Source organism: Megalops cyprinoides, chromosome 16 (genome assembly GCF_013368585.1).
Source record: "Megalops cyprinoides isolate fMegCyp1 chromosome 16, fMegCyp1.pri, whole genome shotgun sequence".
Lineage (NCBI taxonomy): Eukaryota > Metazoa > Chordata > Actinopteri > Elopiformes > Megalopidae > Megalops > Megalops cyprinoides.
Window position 1 is genome coordinate 7507224 of NC_050598.1, and position 22330 is coordinate 7529553.

The window sequence follows — 22330 nt, forward strand, 5'->3', positions numbered from 1 at the left end:
TATTCACAATGGCTTCTTGTGCCTTATTGAGCCAGTATAACATCAATTGACAACAGAAAGCAAATTTACAGCATTGATAAGTTCACTCCAAGGTGTGCCGGTAACATAGCAAGCTGGCTGGTATGGCTCCTCTATTTTGAATTAGCTCAGATGGTCACTGAGATGCAGTGGTAAAGTTAAAGTGCTGTTTATACAGCATTTGCAGAATGCTCTGTTATTAAAGTGTTATCTCAGAGAACAAAATGCTGCACCATATTGTTTTGGTGAAGCAACAAAGCAAGCAAACAACACCAAACAAGCAACAAATGACCTGCTTTTTGTGCTTGCTAAACTTTATATAATTTCAGTTGTTCTACACAACAGTGTATGGTTTCATGCAATGCTGACCCAGTCATTTTGCTTATATTTGTCCATGCTTGCTTTCTTGCCATGCTTACTCACCTACCAGAAGTGCTTTGGAAGTAGAGCACCACTTGCTAGTGAGATTCAGAAAAAAAAGACTTAATACTGAAGATCAGAATTCAAATGGAATATTATTAGGAAAACAGTATTTTTTTCCTCATCAATTAGAATTTTTTCTGTCTGACCATATGTGATATCTGTGTATTTTATTACTTATGGTCTATATGGAATGCATTGTGCTGAGATGTAAGTTATTATCATTCATGGGAATTATGTGTATTCCAACTGTTAAAATGAACATGTTAATATTCACCAGTGTATCATTAAATATGTGTCTGTTCAGATGTGCTTTCCCATATCTTTAGAACACAGGTACATCATTTTTTGTACCCTTACCAGAATACTTTTCTGTATAATTGGATCAGCTGTTAAGCTAAATTAGTGTGTAGTAGTGTGTATCCTCTCGCTGTATCTGAATCAGTTTGCTCACTATGCTATTGTATTATGAAGGAAGACCTAGAAGGTCAACAGCCTTAGCTCTCCAGGAACATCACTGCATTACACAATATTATATTACATGCATACAGCAGATGCTGTTATTCAGAGCAACTTCCAGCACAAGAGAACAGAGGCATATCCACCTAAGTTATAAAGACAACAGTGTCATACCAGGTTAACAACATTCCCAAAAATTAAATATTACTTTTCTTGCCCATTTCTGTTAGACCATGAACCTGTATTCTGGATCTGAAATACTCATAGTAGAGTATCTGAAGTAGGTCAGTAGGTCCTCCAGTGACTGATCTGAGGCCAGTGGAGCTGTGAACATGTCTGTTCAGGTACAGTATGTCTTGCCTCACAGAAGGGAGCCAGAAATTCATGTGTAGGGGTGCCAGTCTCATAGGGAGTGTGGAGGGAGACATGCCATGATATAGTGCTCCACAGTCACATGCAGCCTTACATTTATTCCGATCCATACAACCACTGCTGCAGTGCACCCACGGGCACACTAGACATGAGGTCGGGAGCAAGAATCTGTATACATCCGTGTGGGTCTGGAATAAAGATCTTAAACAGATCTCAGGTCTGCCTCCCATTCAGAAAATGGGAGGCACCATTCCCCCCTCTGTGAAAGCGGTTGGTCCAGAGACTATTTTGTTTTTCTTCTTTGAAAGTATCACTCATCCCTCTCCCTCTCTCCCTGTAATGATCCTCTTGAGCATACAGCTAATTTACGGTCTGGGCGAGACAGACCGGATGTGTTCCGCTCACCCGCGCTGGAAACAGTATTTTTATTGTTTTGGAATTTGGAATCCGTGGCTGACCTTCATCTTGATGTCTGCGGTCCCGTAATCTGCCATCTCGCATAGGGCAGACTGCAGAAGAGCTGTGGCAGCAGGACGCACTTGATGGAGGAGATAGGAGGCTGCCTGCCGCAGGTGCGGATGGGATCCCTGCACTCATTTTCCCTCCCATGGAAACAAATGAGCCAGGCAGGCTTGCACCAAGAGATTATGGCACACTGAAATACGGAATAATCTGAGCGGAACACCTTGTCTGCTCCATTTCTGCATATTCTAACCTGTACAGCTCATATTGGAGAACAAGAGTCACAGTTTTCACCCTACACATTTAACTGTCATGTTCTGTGATCTTGTGCTCTTTCTGCAGACTTTGCTCACACTGACTGTGCCTGCATACATTTAACATATGTATTGCATTATTATTCTGCCTCATCCAGCTACTGGGGGTTAGAAAATTAACCCAAAACTGTAGCTTAGTTACTTGGTGTCTTTTGCCATGAAATAGTTTTTACTGTGTAAGTAAATGATTGTCATTTTGTGTTTTCTTGATTTCCTACTAGAAAACCATTAGTAAGAGACCCTCAACAATTTTCACCCTGTCTGCTGAGCCCGCATGAGGTGGCAGTCACTCTTTAAGAAAGGGCTTTACGTTAGGAGGGAACCCTAAAAAAACATCCAGTTTGTTGCTGAGCCTCTCACTCTGAGATCTCACACACCAGTGCTCCGGTACGCCTGAAGTGTCAGTGAACTTAGAGGACCTGGAGGTGTGCAGCACTTCTCAAGGCACTTTGATAAATTCTGCAAGAAAGCAAGTCAAGACAGGGGAAGACCTCTCGCAGCAGGCCTTTGTTGGCCTCAAGGCTTGGCCTGTCACTCCTGAACATCACACAGCTGCTCATACAGTTCCATCACACAGACCTTCCTCTGATGTATTATTACATGACATTATGTGTTTGGTGGTTGTTCCTATCCAGTGACTTACACAGAATCCCTTTTACACAGCTGGATGTTTAGTGAAGAAGTTTGGGTTAAGTACCTTGCCCAAGGGTACAACAGCAATGCCCCAGGGCAAGGTTGAGCCTTGGTACCCTTCAGCATACAAGCCCTGCATCCTTACCACTACACCACACTGGCACTGGTCGTGCTAATGTTTGTATTGATGTATAAGTTTCACCTCTGTGTCACCTCTGCCCGTCAGACTGAAGGTGAGCAGAAGACCTGCTCCTGGGATCATGTTATGCCCGCGTTTCAAACTGTAAAAACAGTCTGGCCTTCCTACAGGCACAGGCTTCCTCAACAGTCAGCCATAACAAGTCTTGATGACATGTGCATGTGCACATATGTATCCATACTGGTATATGCACATTAGGGGCCTCATTGAAAACTCTCAGATGCAAACAGCACCTCTAACAGGACGGGAGAGACAGTAATTCCGCTTCTGCAGAGGAGGCGTCTTCTGCCTCTGTGGGACGAGCCCGTGGGCGAAACGGTAGTCTAGGCCAGCGGTCTCCTCGTCTGCTTCTGCCATTAGAAGAGCCTGGAGGAAACGTGCATCCCCCCGCAGCAGGTCTGTGCTGTCAGCACTGGGGGTGGGGGGAACGTCCCAGTTTTACATGCAGTCAATTATGGCATTCCCTTTCTTCCAACCTCTTCTGGAGGAATCTTTGCAGACATTTTTGGTGCTTTAGATTGTGAGCTATGAAAATGTCATTGGGTCTTCTGATCACGTATCTAGCTTATATAGTGGTAAAAATGAACAGCTTTTTTCTGGGCTCTGTCCGGTTCATGTCCTCTTTACTGTTCATTGTTATTTTAGTTATAGCGACACGCACTGACAAACCACAATGACCTGATGACATCATCACACTCTTAAAGTTCTTATTGCCCTTGTTTACACGAAGGCTTTAAAACAAAACCTTAATGTCAACCCCATCCATGCCTTGTACAGGCTGCACTTAAATGATTTGTTTCAGTAAAGTCATACAGGTAGTTCTCCCATAGTTTTATCTCCATTTCTTGTGTTTTAATTTATAGAATCTTCAGTGCAAACCAGTTCTTGTGTAATAGAGCAATCTTTATTTGTTCATAAATCATGATGAACATGAAAGGGCTTGGAAAACTGTGTTTCCCACCTTTCATAGCAGGGTGGGCCACGTTCCAGGGACAGATTCCTGATGTTTTTTTTTTTTTTTTTTTGGTGCCTGTAAAGATGTAAAGTAAAGAAGCCGCAGTTTCAGTTTACACCTCTGCGTCATCGTTGATTAAGCCATTATCTCGGGTCAGCAGCATCTAACAGGAGCAGTTCATAACGAGCAGTCACGCTTGCCTTTAGTAGCGTGACTGTTCATTATGAAATTATCTAAAAGGATTTTAAAAAAGATCCAAAAGGATATAAAGTGCATCCCGTTACAGTGTATAGTGCCTGTCAGTAGTCTCATAGTGCTTGAAAGTAAAGGGAGTGACCTTCTGGTGTTGTTTCCTGTATTTTTGCCTTTGACTACATTATAAACAGTATGTATTACAGCTGGAAACAGGAGTCCACTCAGTTTTTCTGCACGCAGCAGACAGAGGTCAGAAACATGGAACTCCTGGCAAATTTCTTGAATGTCTTGCGTCTTGAATTATCCCCAATCTCAAGGCTTTTTAGTGCAAACCTGGCAACTCTTGTGTATTACCTGAGTGTGTGTGTGCATATGTGTGTTAAGAGTCCACAGCATTGTGTGTGTGTGTGAGTGAACATGCACAGACACAAGAGAGGTAGCGCAGGGAGCTCCAGCAAAGGGCTCCAGACAGGGGTCTGTAGGTCGGCCGCTGACATTTTTCACATATCTGAGAGCGTTACTGCCGTGGGAGGCGGGGGAAAGTCCTGACCTCTCCAGCAGCGAGTCCCATCGTGAAGGTAGGGGTGCACCTTTCATCTGTGCACATGCTTCAGCTGTGGTGTGCCAGTCTCCTGCCGCCTCTCTGACCACTTCTTTCAAAATTATAACATTCCTTGTGAGGCTCCTGTGTGGAAAACAGGAAACCCTACACCATGGCACCTGTACTATATGGATGAAGGTCCCTTTAGCACAGTGTAACACAAGTATGCTGCATTTACAAACTGATCACAGGTAGTGTATTTTCTGATATTTTCAATTTTCTGTTAAAAAGCAGAAATGTAAACCATTATACAGAGTGTTTTCAATGGTTAAATAAATAAATCAGATATAGATTTATACATACTTTGTTGACATGAGCAACCACAAGAAGAGAAATACAGATGTCTACATAGGCAAGAAAAGCTGCTGGAGTTAAAAGCGATAAGTAACAGAGAACGTTATGGCAGTGTTTTCAACTCTGGTCCAGGAGACCCATTGTGTTTGCTTGTTCGTCGTTGCAGCTGAGCTACCAATTAATTAGGTTTTTATAGCGCTTGCAACCGATTACCAGCTTGGATTTGATACCCAACGCCTTGGCTGTTAGGTCTTTGTTAAAGATTTGGGTTGTTGAAAGTGTTTAACACAAGGGTACAAGGTGTATCTGTATGGCATTTCCATTCATTTGAGACCTTTAAATTACACAAACTTGATAAAGAGTGATTAGTTGATGGATGGGTTTGTGGTGAATAAAGCAAGGTGGCTGCGAAAGCTCTCTTTACTGCCCTCTTGTGGCTACAGATCATTGACGCCAGTAAAATTTTCTGGAAAGAAACCATTCTGTCTCTACTGTACCACGGACATGTTGTGTCTGGAAGGGAACTAAACAGTAAATATTTGGATGGGGATTATCTTCTCACCAGTGCATACCTGTGTCTCAACAACACCAATGGTATAAATATGTGTGGGGTTAGTGTTACCATGTGTCAGCGTTTTGTTTAATTTACTTGTATAAACTAATCGTTGCATAAAACAAACTGGATTAAATGCATAAATCTTGTATGTGTTCATCTTTCTGTTGCAGTATACTCTGTTTTTCTGATCTGAGCTTGCATTAGATTTTATTTATCTTTTTGTGTGCAGAAGCTGATGTGAATTCCTTCAGAGCAGAGCATCATGAGTAGTATGCCTGTGAAGTCTCATTTGGTACGGGAGCATGGCGGTTCCACCATACCTGCAGCTGCAGTTCTACCACCCAAACCTCTTGTCTTTGCACTGGTTGGTTTTGAAAGTGTAGGGCCTGTGTGTGTGCTAGGCTGGGTGTTACATCAGGCAGCGTGGCTTCAGAGAGCACATTTCTTATCAAAATCACACGAAGAGGTAGAGCTGCTCTGACTTGAAAATTTTGACTATTGAATGAATTATAAATGTTTTGCTGGAATTATAAATGTTTAGCGGAATTACTATCTTGCAACCTTGGCTTGATTAGTACTTTGACAAGAAAGCTGTGGGGAAAACTACACTGTTCCAATAGCATTGGGATGAAGGCTCCAGTGTAGTGATGGGGACAATGTGTTGTTGAGAATCCTATCCCTTTGGATGAGATGTTAAACCAAAGTCCTGGCTCACCGTATTCATTAATTTTGCACCGATAGCAAAGAATCAGTGTCAGTTTATAATTTGGCACTTTCTGTCTGGTCTGCTTATCATACAGCAGGTGGGTGCTAATTATTGGTCTTGGTTGAAATGTGTCGTCCCCTCTTATTCTAAAGTACTTTGGAATGCAAGAAAGATGATTTGTAAGTTCTCTTCATTACTACTATTATCATTAATAATAATAATAATAATAAAAAGAAGAAGAAGCATTTCTGATCATGCTTTCAAGTCATGTTTTGATGTCTATTAATAGCTGAGAAGTATAGGTGAGTGGTCACATGCTCATTAATATTATCAAGAAAATAATTTAACTGCATCTGTTTTTAAGCCAGTGCAGTAGCAAAAATTAATAAAAACCCCAAAACTCTTATGGATACCCTGCAGCAAATAAATCATGGTTTTTCTTGACTGAAGGAGCCACTCCTTTAAACTGGAATTTTGGCTGCCTCAGACAGCCAGTGGTGTCAAACCTTAATGTAAATGACAAACTACAGAAGCTGACTTGCAATAGGTCATTACATTGGTCGTTGTGAAGGGCACAGGAGTACAGTTTCCGGAATTTCATTGTTGTGGACTCTCTTTGTACAACATCAGTATTCAGTTGTCTCAAGGGCAGATTTTGGTGGATTTTGTATGCTATGTTTTGCTTTGGTACAGATTAAACCTCCAAAAACAAACAGCTGCCACCCCCTGACCGGAGTACACTCATTGAGCAATCTCAGTTTCGGACGCTTGTCTCATGGCGTTCTGCTGTCCGTCTCCCGCGTAGCCCGCCTGCTAGCAGCACTGAGTGCTTCCACGTGTGCGCCCTGGATGAGGTTCAGGGTTAACAGATGCACGAGTTGGGGTTCCCCAGGGAGACAATGCTGCAGGCCAGCTGGTTGTGCTTCAGCAACACAGTGTGGAAATGACTTCCACACCAGCCACCTCTGATGGGAAGATGTTTCACGCACTTAAAACAGGCCATGACTCATTTCTAATTTCATAGCAGTCTGAAAAACTAAGACCTTCTGAGTTTATTTAAATTATTATACAACAGAGAGGATCTGTGTTACGTCCTGTGATTTTAGCAGACTTCCTCAACTGAGAATGAAGCTGGAATTGGCAAGAAAGGGAGGTATTTATTTTAAAAACTCAATATTTTGATAGGCACCTGTTACTTAAACCTTTAGGTTTTCACTCATCAGTACTCTGACAATCACAGCTCTATGACAAGTTCCTTGAGCAGGGCTGCACGGTTCCATGCGCTCCAGACGTACACATAACATCAAATCCTGTGTACCGTGGTGAGCACTCCCTTTCAGAGACCTGGCCACACTGGAGGTCTGAGCTCTCTCCCAGTGATAAGCAGTAAACAAATGAGGGTGTCCAAAAGAGTGAGGGAGGTGAGCCTGGCCATAACTTACTTCCTCACGCAGAGCGCTCGCCCACACACTGGGGCTGGTTGAGAGGGAAGGGAAGCACAGCCGGTTTGGTTTACGTCTCAGTTCAAAACTTTGTTTAGCGAAACGCAGATGTCTGCTCCTCCTGGAATTCAGATGTGTTGAACTTGACCCCCAGCAAACATCATTGGGGTCAGAGTTTACATATTAAGGCCGTCGAGCGTATCAATAGGTGCATTTACTGTCTACCATAAAATATATTTTGTGTTCAAAATGGCCACTCCAGATAGAAACTTTTAAACTGTCCTCCCTGTTACAGCCTAGTTTGTTTCTGCTATTACGCTCCCCGTTTCCGTCTGTCCCATTGTGCTGCAGCACAACCTCACTTATTAAGTATTGTTTTCCACATCTGCCACTAATCTACATACATGTATATATTTTCCACACACAGAAATGATATCTTGAATTATTCCTGAACATTTGCAGTACATGCTGTACTGACAGCATAGTTACAAGAATGCTTGGCTGCCGTGTCCTAAAAAGTGTTCTTGTATGTCTGTTTGTTCGGTGTGAGCAACACTGTAGAACATTCCAGGAGTACACTTAACAGTTCAGTGCTGTGGGAGTTCTTGCTGGGTCACCTGTTCTAAAAATAAAATACAGCAATAGCACGTTTGTTGATCTTCAAAGAAATTTTTCTTTTTTTAAGATCATCGGTGTCAAAAATGTGAGTCAGTGTTAAATAGATTTTACTTGGCTCAAGAATCAAACTCAAAACGAGGCTTGAATGAAGAACTCATTTAACCCACCCCAGGTACTAGCAGCCATAGCAGCAATCTGTAAGATATTCGTAAGAGTAAAGCAACAGCCATATTAAGTATTTATCATATGATTATGTGACAGTGATTATGTGCTTCACATAACGTTGTGAATACTGATTGGTAAACATAATTATTTATGCTATGCTATGTAATGTATTGGCTGCTAAGCATGTAATTACACACAATGTGGCTGTTATGTCATTCTTATGTAGCAGTTACTGTAAGGGTGTGTTGGTGTCTCTTTGTGGGAATTCAATTCTACAGTTGGAGGTGATGAGGAGAGAATATGATTGGGTGGAGGAGGGCAGGGCACGTCCGTGATCCGCGTGTAATCATTGGTCTTTGATGTGGGAAATTCCAGTCTCACCTTCCAACCCCCCCCCCCCCCCCCCCTTTCCCATCAATCCCTCGTAACCTGATACATTAGGGTACTTTGATAAATACAAATGTATATTAAATGTAATATTAAGCCCCCAAATCCATCTCCAGGATGTGTAAGTGTACAGCGTAGAGCAGAGCAGGAAGTGGAGCAGATGAAGATAGAACAAGTGAGCTCCATGGGTGTGAGGTGTGAGCAAACGCCTACTGCTGCCCCGGTGCCCCTGCTCCCCCTGTTGGGTTCATAGTGCAGTGTAGCCGTCTCCCGGCCTAATTGTGCGGGACGGAGGGGGGCGGGGGGCAGACTCCAGCCTGCCAGTCAGCCAGTGAGGTGTGTGTACTGGCTGGGATCCCTGGCATGCGTGCCCCGAGGCGAAGGGCAGGGAGCTGTGGGTAGAGGGAGTCACATTGCTGCAGTTCACTGATCTTCACTCGATTATATCTGCCCCAGCGGCAAAGCCGGGCCCTGAGGCGGGAATGGAGTGAGGGTGGGTGTTGGGAGGGGAGCTGGGCGTGGGAGCAGACAGCAATTCATCTGAAGCAGACCACGCTAATCGGGGTCCTGTGCTTGTGTAAACACTGGAGGTGCGGAGCGTCTGAGAGCGGGGCTTTGCCACTCCTCACGCCAGGCCCCTTCCGGGCCGCTGAGTCCGTCCAATTTCACATGTGGCTGCGCGGCAAAGCCACGTAATCCCGTCAGACCACGAAGGTATGGCATCCACTGTGGGATGAACACGGGTTCCGCTCTGTCCTCAGTGATGGTGGGGTCACAGGGGGGTACTGCCATGGATGGACAGTGCACTTCCCAAAGATCTCTTTCCCTGCTGAAAAATGAGGGGCAGCTAAAAATGCCCCAGAGCCCTAGCGACACAATTATCTGAGTAAGCTGCACACTACTTTTCCACATAATCCTCCCCATATCAAAAGATTTATCTTTTTTCATGTGGACATTACATTTTGAAAATAATGTGTGCAGCATTACTTCACAGGTGACCCTTGTACATAGAGACAAATCCCTAGCACGAGTCCAAGATGTCAGAGCTAATCTCCTTGAGTGCTGTGTCTGGTTTTGATTTTTGTGGGATCTCCTAAACTCGCACACCGGCATTTCCCACATTACAGCGAACGATCACAGTCGCCAACCTTTTGAGAACTGGCTCCTCTTAGACATGACTGCAGAGGCCAATTAAAAGGCACAACTTAGGAACTGGATGTAAGACTAGCTGCACTGCAGGCCTTGAGAAGGTACAGCCCTGTCTTGATCTCTCAGCTTTGGAATTTTTTTTTCCCATTTTAGCCTCTTCAAGGTTACAGATTTCTCCCACTGGCTGAGCTCCAAGTAAAAGAGAAGGCAAGCTCATCAGCCGCTGCACAGAGAGCATATTCCGGCAGAGGGGAAGGTCCTCCTCCGCACAGACTATTGCTTGTGAACAGGGTGCTTGGGAGGCAGTAGTGGACTCGCAAACACATCTGACAACGGCTATAGGGTTTTAAGCTTTTCGACTAGATGTGTGATTCAAGCTGCTCGAGTAATACCGCGAGTCGGCCCACTGCCTCTGACCCTCGGAGAGATGCAGTCGAGGTGACATATGCTTGTCACCTTCCACCTTGCAGTGGTATCACTGCTGCTGTTCATTGTCCACACACACACACACATACACAATGCGGGCTTCCATACTTAAGTGCCCCGTTGAGCTTGACAGTAATTAAACCACTGTTATTATTACAGTCATGAATGCTATGTGTCCTCAGTGTGTCAGCTGGCTCAGCTCGGAGCCCTGCTGGCGAGTCTTTTCTCCCACTTCCTCCTCCCCCACTAAACCTGACACCGATGGCATTTCGGCGTGCCATCCAGTCATGGCAGACGCACTGCGGAAGTGTCTGCTCAGAGGGACAGCCAGAGTCGTCCCAGCTGTGATGACACAGCGGCTTGGGTTACAGACATGGAGGAGGTCTGTCTCACATTCTGTGTGTGTGTGCATGTGTGTGGAATTTGGCTGAAGGGGACAGTAGTTACCACCTCATTCTTAAAGCACTCAGGTGTAGAGAGCCCCCTCCTTCCTTGTCCCTTTGCCAGTTTGGGAGGGGACAGTGCAGTTTGCAGAACAAAGGGCAACACAAGTAACTGAAACAAGCCATAGGCCCAGTCCTGGGGGAGAGGACAATGACGAGAGGAAGGGAGAGAGGTAATGTGGAGCACAACACACTGCTAATGAACTTCTCTTGGCTATGTTTATGGGAGGAGTGCCAAGTAGGCAATGATGCCATGCAGGTGACAAGCGAACCTGCTTGTTGTCAGGAATGTTGGGCACTGGCAGCCTTATTCTGGAACATGGCAGTGACCAGCTTAACAATCGGCCCCCAGATTCAACAACCCCTCTCAGGGGGCTAGTCTCTTGGGGCAAGGGTGCACTCCGCACGGATTAACTGTCTATAAGAAAAGGCACTTTGAAGACGGAACCCTTATTTCTCTGGTGAAATGTGTATATTACTGTACATATGGTATGTAGCCATATGATCCAGTAAGGTAAATACTGATTACCCTCTGCGCTGCATACAATTATTCAGTCAGCGCAAGGGCTGCAAGGATGTAGTGTCAAAAAAATGACATGATGACTGGCACTGGAACCTACAAAACTGTTTCAGAGAAGGATGTCATTGATTATAATGTTTGCTTTGTAGAGGCTTACTTGGGTATTGAACTTGAACTGTTGTAATCTCACTGCTTTTACAGCTATATGTATTGTAAGCATAAGGAGTGACAAAGTGTAGTCAATTACAGCTCTCATGCTGCCCTGATGCGATGCACTGTAAATTGTGTTGGATGAAAGTCTCATTCAGGGATGCCGGAATACCTCAACTAGATCATTTAGCCATTGTGAAGGATGTTGTTGATGCCGCTGCTGACGCTCCCTTTTATGACATCATAAAAAGGGAGAGGAGAACCAGGCTGGAGAATGGAGCTAAAAGAAAACTTAAGGACAAAAGGTGTTGGGGGAGCAGATGCTTCCAGGGTCTTGGAGGAGCAGTGGGAACAGTGTTTTCAGTGTTTTCTGTGTTATAGGGGCTGCTGCCCTCCTATTATCCAAATACGGCTCTGCTTGGGTGCCCCCTCTCAAAGGGAGCTGTTTCTACTCAAGGGCCTCCTCTCGGCCGTGATCTGAAGTTGAAACAGTTCGAGATTAGCCCTCGGCAGGCAGCTTTTTGAAAGATGATCTTGATAGGTTGAGGGTCCCGTACTGTCCCAAGAGTCGTTCTGAAATGCTCCGTAACCATCAGAGAAATATCTTAGACTCTTGACAGCTTGGGTATTTCCTCTGCTGTAATTAACCTCGTTTTCCTATTCACAGTGTAAATGGAGGACTCAGGAGAGCAACACTGTTATGGCATTCAACAACTTGTTTCTGTACAGGAAATTTGAGACAGATGAATCGGCTTGAACAATACTTGGTTCTTGGATTTTGACCAGGCAACAAGATGTATGAGAACTGAGGTCAATTAGTAAGGCCTACCACCTGCTGTTATCTCTCCTGGCTCAGTGATTCAGGGCCTTTGTTTTGAGATGTAAAGAAAATAAAACAAAGTAGTTGACTTGTTTCCTTTGGTGATATAGGATAACATCTTATCCTGCTATATGTGTGTTTTTGGACAGGTTTGATTTGCTGAATTAAAAATTCTGCTGTTTCGTATCTCCCTCCTCCCAAACATCTTGCTTGACTTAATCCTTTAACACTCTTGAGCAAAAACTGAGTCTGAAGTACTTTCACTATCTTGTGAGGCAAGGGACTGGTGCTCCTTATCTATGTTTGTACTGCCATCTAGTGACTCTTTGGAAAACTGGACCATTTCACTCTGTAGCACCCAGCATTGTGCCAACTTTGGAAGACAGTATCTGCATTACAGGGTATATCAGAGAAATTCATCAGAATGTATGAAATTTTGAATTTTCTAGACATATGTTAAAAGTAATTGCTCTAACTGTTATTACACACCACTCTAGAATTCATTTTGTGATTAAATGAGTTATCCTAAAAGCAATATTATGATTTACCTTATCTTGATTTGCCTTACTGTGATTGAGCTCTTTTGTAACCATTTTCAAGTTATTACTTGTATTTTGTTATTTCTGATGTCTATTTGTTTGTACCTGCAGATCATACTCCTTATCCTTGCCAAATACATGTTTCACAAAATGTGAATAAAAGTCTTCATTAGAGTATAAAGAAGTTAATCAAGGTTTCATGTGGACATTTACAGTTGAAGTTAGCCATTAGCTTACTGTAAATCAGTCCTTCTGACTTGGTGCACTGTGGGCTGGGTAACAGTCGGATTACAGAATCATCTTTGAAAGCTCCTATTTAGGCTAGTCTGATGAAATTAGATCAACACCACAATGATTAGCTGCCTTACCTGCAAACAGCTGAAGCTACCAGCTGACATACAGCTGTTCCACCAAACAATGTATTCAATAAAGAAGAGAAACGTATGCCCCTTTTGCTGCCCCCTCTGTTGGTGAAACATTTACTGCATGTTGTAATGTAGGTGGGTAAATGTAATGTGTTGATACTATTTTCAGTGTGTAATACTTTTTGGGTAAGGGGAAAATTATGGTACATGCAACATTATGCCTATTATCATCATGGTATTCGTACATATCGGATGCAGCAGATTTGTTCTGGAGAAATTAAAAATGTGGAAAGGCAAGCATAAAATTACTCTGCAGGAACATCATATTTACAAATGTTTATCAAATGAATCAGGTTCATCTGGGAAAACATACTTTTGCCTTGCGAACGCCATACGCTTTACATGGCTTATTTTAAATAAACACAATATGCCAATTGCAAATTTACTCCCTAAGAAAGGACAACAAGAAAACAAAAAAGTACAATGGTTTCTTTCTCTCTGTCTCCTCCTCTGCAGGCTTGCCATGGCTGTGCATCGGGATCAAAGTGTGATTGCAGTGGAGTGAAAGGGGCGAAGGTGAGTAGCCGCACCTGTCTGGTGTCCGGCCCCATCCTACTTCATTCTATCTCTATCCCCCCCCCCCCCTCCAAACCTGAGTCACTGCTGATGAGACGCAGCACAGAGAGCAAACTTCAGTCACCGAAGACAAGATACAGAACTCAGTCTAACCGTGAGTCACTACTGACAAGACACAGCACTGCGCCCAAACCTCAATTACTGATGAAAAGATACAGAAACCAGTCTAAACCCAAGTCACCACTGACAAGACACAGCACTGAGCCCAAACCTCAATCACTGATGAAAAGATGCAAAAACCAGTCTAAACCCAAGTCATCACTGACAAGACACAGCACTGTGTCCAAACCTTAATCACAGAAGACAAGATACAGAGCTTAGCCTAACCCAAGGTAACCACTGAAAAGGTGGGACACCGAGGGTGCACCACAAATCCAGGGGTAGTCTTTTGTGTAATACGAGTTATTTGACACCCACTGTGTCAAATTGTCTTTCTATTGAACATCAAAGGCCACCTTTTTTAAATGAGGGTAAAGTGAAGTTGAATCCCAACATGTATGAACCGCAGCCTCAGAGGAACATCATTGATTCCCCGACTTATTTTCAACATGGCACAGCTGCGCTGAGGCCTGTGGGGTTCATTACATCATTCTTCAGAAGAAAGCTTCTTCAGAAGCTTTGCTTTAGTTCTTCAGCTGGGTGCTGACTGGGGATGCATGATAATATCAGCACGACATAGGTATCGGCCGATAAAAACTTAAGAAGTTAATTATCAGCATCGGCAGATATGAAAATTTCTGCCGATGTGCCTGGCCGATAACGTGACGCGTTAACTATGCATATGCAATGATGCTAAATGTTTCTTATGAGCGCCAGCAACAAGCTTCATCATGTCAGCTGTATGGAAGTATTTCAAAGTATCTGAAACAGATTACAAGCATCAAATAGCAATTTTGTTAAGCACCAGTGATGCGAGGACAGGTAAAATATATAGTTAAGTTTCTCACCCAGGGAGGATGCTAGCTGTGTGCTGCGAAGCTTCTATTTGCTTCCAAGGGGTGTGAGACCATTGTTTAATATCGCAGCTCAGTAAGTAGAGAATGCGATGGGAAATAAAACAAGACAGGCCGTGATCGCCGAGCTCATGCTCTGGGACTCGAACGAAGGTCCTAATGGTTTTGACTGACCCCTAGCTAAGTTTCTCACCCTGGGAGGATGCTAGCTGTGTGCTGCTAAGCTTTTCTTTGCTTCTGGAGGGGGCGTGAGAAAAAGTTTAAATAACGTGGCTCCGGAAGCAGAGACGGCAATGGGAAATAAAACAAGACAACCTGCGATCGCCTAGTTCCTGCTTTGGGACTCGAAGAGAGGGCATAAATTTTTTGTTTGTACACTTACGACACTGGACAGTGAATAACGTTTTCTGCGATGGGAAATAAGACAGACCATTTATATACACATCGGCAATCGGCCAAAATGAGTTATCGACAATGAAAATATCGATGTATCAAATATCGGCATATCGAATATTGGCAAAAATCCAGTATTGTACATCCCTAGTACTGTCATCTCGAATGGATTGACTATAGCTTTACAAATGAATGGATTATAACGAAAGCCTTTCCCCCAATCATCAGTGATCTCATTCTGGTTAAGACAGGACATTTTGACTCAGAAAAAAACATGGCATTTGCATGTTGGCAAAAGAAACTTTTTCTCCTAGCATGCATGCACTCAGGCATACACCGACAACATAAATCTTAACTATGATATCTTACTTTGACAACTGTTCTACAGTACTTGGTTAGTAATTGTTTTCAAGTGAATAATACTACCAGTTATGCTCCTGTGGGACACGTGACAGATCAACAGTAACATCTTTTGTCTCGGGGCAAAGCTTAGCATCAGGTGGTCTCTTTCTCAAACTGCCACAGTCTGACACAGTGTGTACTCTGCTCTGCAGGGGGAGAGAGGCTTTCCAGGACTACAGGGCCAACCGGGGGTGCCAGGATTTCCAGGGCCAGAGGGCCCGATTGGACCTAGGGGAGAGAAGGTAGGCAGGTCTTGCTGCAGTCTCCTGCAGTGGTCCACAGCTCTGGTGTGTATGAATGGTAAAGTGCATTGATGGGAAAACCATTGCAGCATCTACAGTAATTTCCCAGCATTCATTTACATTTACATTTATTCATTTGGCAGACGCTTTTATCCAAAGCGACTTACATAGGTTACAGTTCTTTACAATGTTATCCATTTATACAGCTGGATATTTACTGAGGCAATTGTCGGTTAAGTACCTTGCCCAAGGGTACAGCAGCAGTGGCCCAGCGGGGATCGAACCGGCAACCTTTCGGTTACGAGTCCTGCTCCTTAACCACTATGCTACACTGCCGTCATTCCCTCTGTAATCCACTGTAAATGCACTTTTAAGCAAATGTGGTTTAACTAAAAACTGATAAAGCAAAAAACAGACAATGGGAGTGAGATCCATGGGTACTGTGCTGGTGTTGACTGGGTCAGAAATGACAGGTGCATGTTCTCTCCTGCAGGGTAATGATGGACCTGCGGGACCAGCTGGGCCAAAAGGAATCAGAGTGAGTACTCCACTGACTCCTAGTGATATTCTGATCACAACTCATGTGGCCATATCCTGGAATGCTGTAACATTTGTGGACCTTTGTATAGCACACATATTTGCAGCCAGGCACCCTTAGACAAACTCACATTTAGACTTTCAATTTAAGTGAAAAGAGAACTTTTTAACATGGATTAACCCTGAAATGTAATAAGGAGTAAGTCTGAAACAACCTAGGATGCCTACTTGAATTTTAAGAATGACACATTACATTACTGGTGAATATACTTCACTGGTGATGTCAGTGTGGCTTGAAAATTCTATGAAATATGTTCTCAATTTTTTTTTGTATGGGGGAACATACATGTATGACAAAATAGGTCCAGAAGAATGACATTCTGTACACTGTTATGGATTCAAAATTTATGTTCATTAGATGTCAGTACTACCCAAACCTAAATGACATGTTTTGGATACTAATGAAAGAGGCAGCTTTAGAATTGATAGTGTCCCTCACTCATTAAACACAAACATTGTTTTACCACTAGAGGGTAAAAAAGAAAATGATAAATAACAGAATCACTATTAAGGTCAATTTAAACGGTCAATCTGTTTGTAGTTCATGCATTGCCACCGGTACCAAAGCGTTATAAAAGTCACTGGGAATTTGAAAATGACAGGGAAATCGGTATTCAGTGGAAAAAATGTACCCTAAAGGATAAGTGTTTACTCCTGGAGGAAAACAAGGCCTTATAGTTGATAGCTAGCATGGATTTCAGAGGGAGCTCATGCTTAACAAATCTCCTGGACTCAGTTAAAGAATTTAGAAAACATTGACTCATCTGAGCTCATGACATCATGCTGATAGGTTTATAAAAATCCTCTGAAAGACTTTGAAATGTATCTAATGAGTTTCTCCAAAACTGTGGGAATGAAAAAAGGTTGTCTGTCACTGGATTCAAATGTGGCTTCAATGAATTTGATTAAGGTCCCTTTTTTGATCACAGCCTGACATTTATATTTTAAATTGTGTTTGTTAGTATAAGATATAATAATTGTGTTCAGGTGTTCATTTCAGTTTCATAACGACTGTTATTATGATATCCCTTCCAGGGTTACAGTTTTTTACCTCTGAAGCAATTATTCAGTCATTTCAGACCTCAGGGTACCTTTGATTTTTTGACATTAATAATACTCTAAATGCTAAATGAGGTAAGAAAGGCCTCTGGCTGTTCTAGGATGTTGCAGATCTTCTTCTGCTGCAGTACACAGCATCCGTGAGGAGGTTTGTATTGTATAACAGACTGAATCTACAGTACACGCTTATCTTTTTTGCAGGGGCCACCAGGACTGCCCGGATTCCCAGGAACCCCAGGGATCCCAGTAAGTGTCATATTCAGCTGCTGCTGCTGGCAAAGCCTTTCACATCCCACAACTCCTTTTGCGACTCAGTCAGACATTTTGCTCTTTGTCCAACTTCTCTCTTCATGTCACTCGCGCACCCATTCCCACTGCCCTTTCTCTTCCCTTTACCGCCCCCCTCCTATCATCACATTAGCTTTTTAGTATTCATGTCTCTTCAAAGTCACCATGAAAGCCTTTCTTACCGTGAAACTCACCTTTATCGTATTAAAACCTTAGAGCATACGTCAATCACCTTGGTTTCCTCCATGAGTGAAGCAATATATACTCTTTCATTAACAGGGTCTTCCAGGACAAGATGGGCCCCCAGGCCCCAGGGGACCTCCAGGGTGTAATGGGACAAAGGTGGGTGTCAAACATCGATGAAACTGAATTGGGAATGTGTATTCAATATTCCATAAGGTGATAAATAATCTAAACTTTTTTACAGTGCAGTGCAATGTAACAGTGCCCTCTGCTGGCTACCTTGTGTTAATGCTCACAAATTGTAGTACCAGGAGTGTACACTTTGGCCCACGGTTAGAGGTTAATTTCTCTCATGTACTTATTTGCAGGGCGAACGTGGATTTCCCGGAAACCCAGGCTTTCCTGGGGCTCAAGGGCGTCAGGTGAGTGTGGATACACTCCAAGCACTTCCTGTTTGCGCCCTTACACTGTATGCAGCTGCGTTTTTTTCTACCGACATACAGTAATTTCAGTTTCATCTTAAATGTGGTCCGTTCAACAAAGACCTGATCATCTTGACTTTTGTCCTCAGGGTCCTCCCGGTTTACCAGGTGAAAAGGCAAGTGTTTTTGTGTTGATATACTAACTTTCTTACACATGCATGAACTGTCAGTAGTGCAAAATAGTTTTGAGTGATTGGACATGCTTTGATGACTCCATGGTCTGCTATTTGGAAGTCCCTTTAGTAGCAGTGAGGGTGTTAGACATGCAAGACAGGGGTTGCTATGGGGTAGCTGAATTATCTATAGCAGGTGCCAAGAAATTTTGAAAAAATAATTTTAAATAAATAATAAAATAGGCCTACTAAAAACAAATGGGATGCAGCTGGCTCGTGGCCAACGTATCTCATTGAAAAGCATATAAGATGGTTCAATAGGCTATACACACTGTCACAAGCTCCATCAAACAAACCTTTGTTCAAGTAGCCAAAAACAGGAAAATCATCACAGACAGCTTCTCCTCAGGATTTAGTAATGTTTGCTGTTCAGCTTGCCAGACACTGACAAACTCCATAAAAAACCACAGCCTACTGATCACTTGCAAACTAAATCATAGAATTCTCACCACAGAAAACATCACCTGTTGTCAGCCAGCAGCCAATCGAATCACACTATGTATGGCAAAGGCCAACGACGTGGTATTATCATCAATAATGTAGGCCTACATGAAAAATATTATTTTATCACTTAAACAAAGATTCATTGACTTTAGTCTGATATTTTTATATTGTATGTTTTAAACATTTAGAAATTTTCAATTTTATACCAACGCATTCCTGGAGATGCTACGGGGTTGCTATAGCATCCTCTTCGCCACCTCCTGCTGCCTCCTTGATATTGCAGATTAAACTATTAATAATCTGGTCGCAGACCAATCATGAACAATTGTAATCAATTCCAAATCATTGTTGGTTGATTGCTGTAAAGTGTGCTGATGGACTTAAGGGTTTAAGTGTTGCCTCATAAAATAATCATTTATGTAGCTCAGTTTCATTCAGTTATTTTCATTATAAAATGTAGCTTTGATAGCCCAAACGTTCAAACGAATATTGTGTTTGGCATTCAATGATAAATAAAAGGCAAACTTATGATGTTATATATGAGTTGTAACATTTGTGAGAAAACACTAAATTGTTAGTTTTACTGTAAAATCTTTCTAGTAGAATGTTTCTGGAATGAGTGAATTTTCAGACAAAGTGATTTAACTAATATATTTAAAGTTGATGACATCAATTACAACGTAAACTGTATATTTTAATGAATGACATTTTAATGAGTGAATTTTGACATTGATAAGAGCCTGTTTTAACAGCGTAGTGGAAATATTAACATTGTTCATAACCCTTACCGGTTTCCAAGGGTTCGCTCTCAGTTTGTAGTTCCTTCGTCTTAACCTATGCTGTAATTTGCAAATACACCAAAAAACGTAATTATTCGTCATACCATTTTAGCATTCAGCGAGGAAGAAATAAATGGCATCTCATTTTTTAGCTATAGCTACTTAATGCCAACATACCGGTATGTTCTGTTGAACCGCATATTAATTAGTAACACAGCAAAAGATAGTTTGCAACATGTTAGAAAACATTTAAATGGAACAATTACCTGTCAGTTGCTTCTTTATGATGCAGCGAAAGGAAGTTGCTAAAAAATGACAAGACTCATGGCTGACGCGGTTAGCTGAACGGCTTCAGCATCTTGATGAACTATGAAGAGTATTGGGGAAATTGCTTCAGGTTCCAAATTTTCTTCAGTTGTTCGGTTATTCAGCGTTTAATGTTGTTCATATCAGAATACTTTTCCAAAACGACGCCCTCTCACAGTCAATGAAGAGTTTAAAATGTTATTTTCTCCCAATTTACGCAACCCTGGTTTGAAATTGCTCCATTTTAAGTTCGTTTCACCGAAACAACCTCTTCACTCGCTCAGGAGTGCTGAGGAGAGACGAATAGAGTCCTCCCGTACGTGCACGCGCAGCCAGCGGCTGTTTTATCCCGCCGCTTTAAGCACTGCCCAGGTGCGCGAGATATGAGAGTGCGGGAGACAGGCACGTGTCGCTACTAAATTACCAATGATGGACAGTACAGAAGCTCCGCCCCAACTCCTCTCACTTATCCAATGAACGTCGAGAGTCTGTTGCTATGGGGTTATCATCGTCCTCGTTTGAAATCGGAGATTAAACCACAGCTAATTATGTGAGCTAATGGACGAAGCCAGATAACTGTTTGACAAAAAAGGACACACTCGCACCAGATTCTGTATGTGACCGCATTTTTATGAATATGCAAAATGTTTAGTTTTAACCAAGGGAAATAGTAACGCCAGAGGTGAAATAGTGAAATACAAACCACAGAAGTATTTTGCACACAGAGGAAAATGTGTGAATGGTCAGCAAATCAAACAAAATGGAATATTTGAATGTGACTGGAGTCTCCCTATGAAGTGCACTTCATGAGTGAACTATGTGGGAATCTTCAATGTTTTGAGTTAACAGGTGTAGTCTCAGATATGTTGTATGGAAAATCTGGTGTGAATATATTTAATTACAGACAAATTTACTTTTATAGATAAGCATGTGTAAACATCCCTTCATTTGCATGCCTGTGGTTCAGTGCTCATGTTTGAATAAGTTTGATTTGGTCCTCTGGTTCCCTATATGCAGGGTGACCCCGGTGAGGTCATCTCAACTGACCGCTTTGGACAGAAAGGAGAACCTGGCTTGCCTGGCCTTCCGGGTGTTCCTGTGAGTATTGAATTTGGAGCTTAACTGTATCCATCAACCTTAAATGCACTCTGTGGAAGACACATGAAAGTTAAACATTTTGGTGAAAGGCGTGGAACTAAATGTACTTATCATAACCCTGTGTGTTTATGACAGATGGTTAGGGGTGTGTCCAGTAATGTCATACTGTTGAATATCGTCAGCTCAGAGTGTTCCAGACAGAACACTACCTCACAAACAGCAAATAGCAGAGGTACTGCCTCTGTTCTTCTCAGGCCTGTTCAATGTTATGTTGTACCTGGTTGATGACCATGGTTCTCTCTTTCAGGGAAGCACAGGTACTCAGGGGTTGCCTGGTCCAATCGGTCCTCCTGGCCCACGAGGATATGAGGTACAGAATCCCTCATATATCTCCAGACGGATGGCGTATCCACTACAGGGCACTTCATAGATTAGCATTAATAATACAAGGACCTGTTGTATATAGCGATCAAAAACAGCAGGATAGAGTCATTAGAATACTAGTGCTGTTTAAATAGTCTACTTGTAAGAATGACAGTGTCTGCTTTCAAGAATCATTTTGGCCTAACCAATAATGTGTATTGCTATGCTCCAAAATGATGAATGTGAGTTAATTCTTTTTGCTGTATTTACGGTACTATACATTCAAATACCTTTTGTTTCATATTTGAAGAATAGAGAGACATGTCTCAGTAATTTAAAAGAAAACCCATTTAAACAATGCACACAATTCATATATAATTTCACTTTTAATAATCAACCATTTATAATAATCAAATTGTCCTAGTAAGCAGAGTGTACTCTACTGATATCTAGCAGTGTTCCTGTACAGCATCAGTACTGCCATGCAATTCTACAAAACAAACAAGTCAATGCCTATCCTGATTTTGTGAAAACAAATGCAGGTTATGTGTGGGGTGTTCACACCCGTGTCTTAACTTCTCACCTGTTTCACAGGGGCGTCCTGGACCTCCTGGTCCACCAGGGCCCAAGGTATGGTTTCCCATGTTCACTGTGAACTTTTGAACTAATGTTCATAATTGTTCATCTGTCCATGTTATTAACATTGATCTGTCTGTCTTGCAGT

General features: G+C 42.6%; 1 protein-coding gene across 1 annotated transcript in view; it reads left to right on the forward strand.

Moving 5' to 3' along the window:
• col4a5 (collagen, type IV, alpha 5 (Alport syndrome)) overlaps window positions 1–22330 on the forward strand; it is a 57414-nt gene that overhangs the window by 9075 nt on the left and 26009 nt on the right. The window contains exons 2-11 of the mRNA XM_036547739.1: window positions 13725–13784; window positions 15745–15834; window positions 16328–16372; window positions 17692–17736; window positions 18058–18120; window positions 18330–18383; window positions 18533–18559; window positions 21163–21243; window positions 21551–21613; window positions 22201–22236. Coding sequence (XP_036403632.1) covers window positions 13725–13784; window positions 15745–15834; window positions 16328–16372; window positions 17692–17736; window positions 18058–18120; window positions 18330–18383; window positions 18533–18559; window positions 21163–21243; window positions 21551–21613; window positions 22201–22236 — 564 coding nt within the window. The remainder of the gene's footprint in view (window positions 1–13724; window positions 13785–15744; window positions 15835–16327; window positions 16373–17691; window positions 17737–18057; window positions 18121–18329; window positions 18384–18532; window positions 18560–21162; window positions 21244–21550; window positions 21614–22200; window positions 22237–22330) is intronic.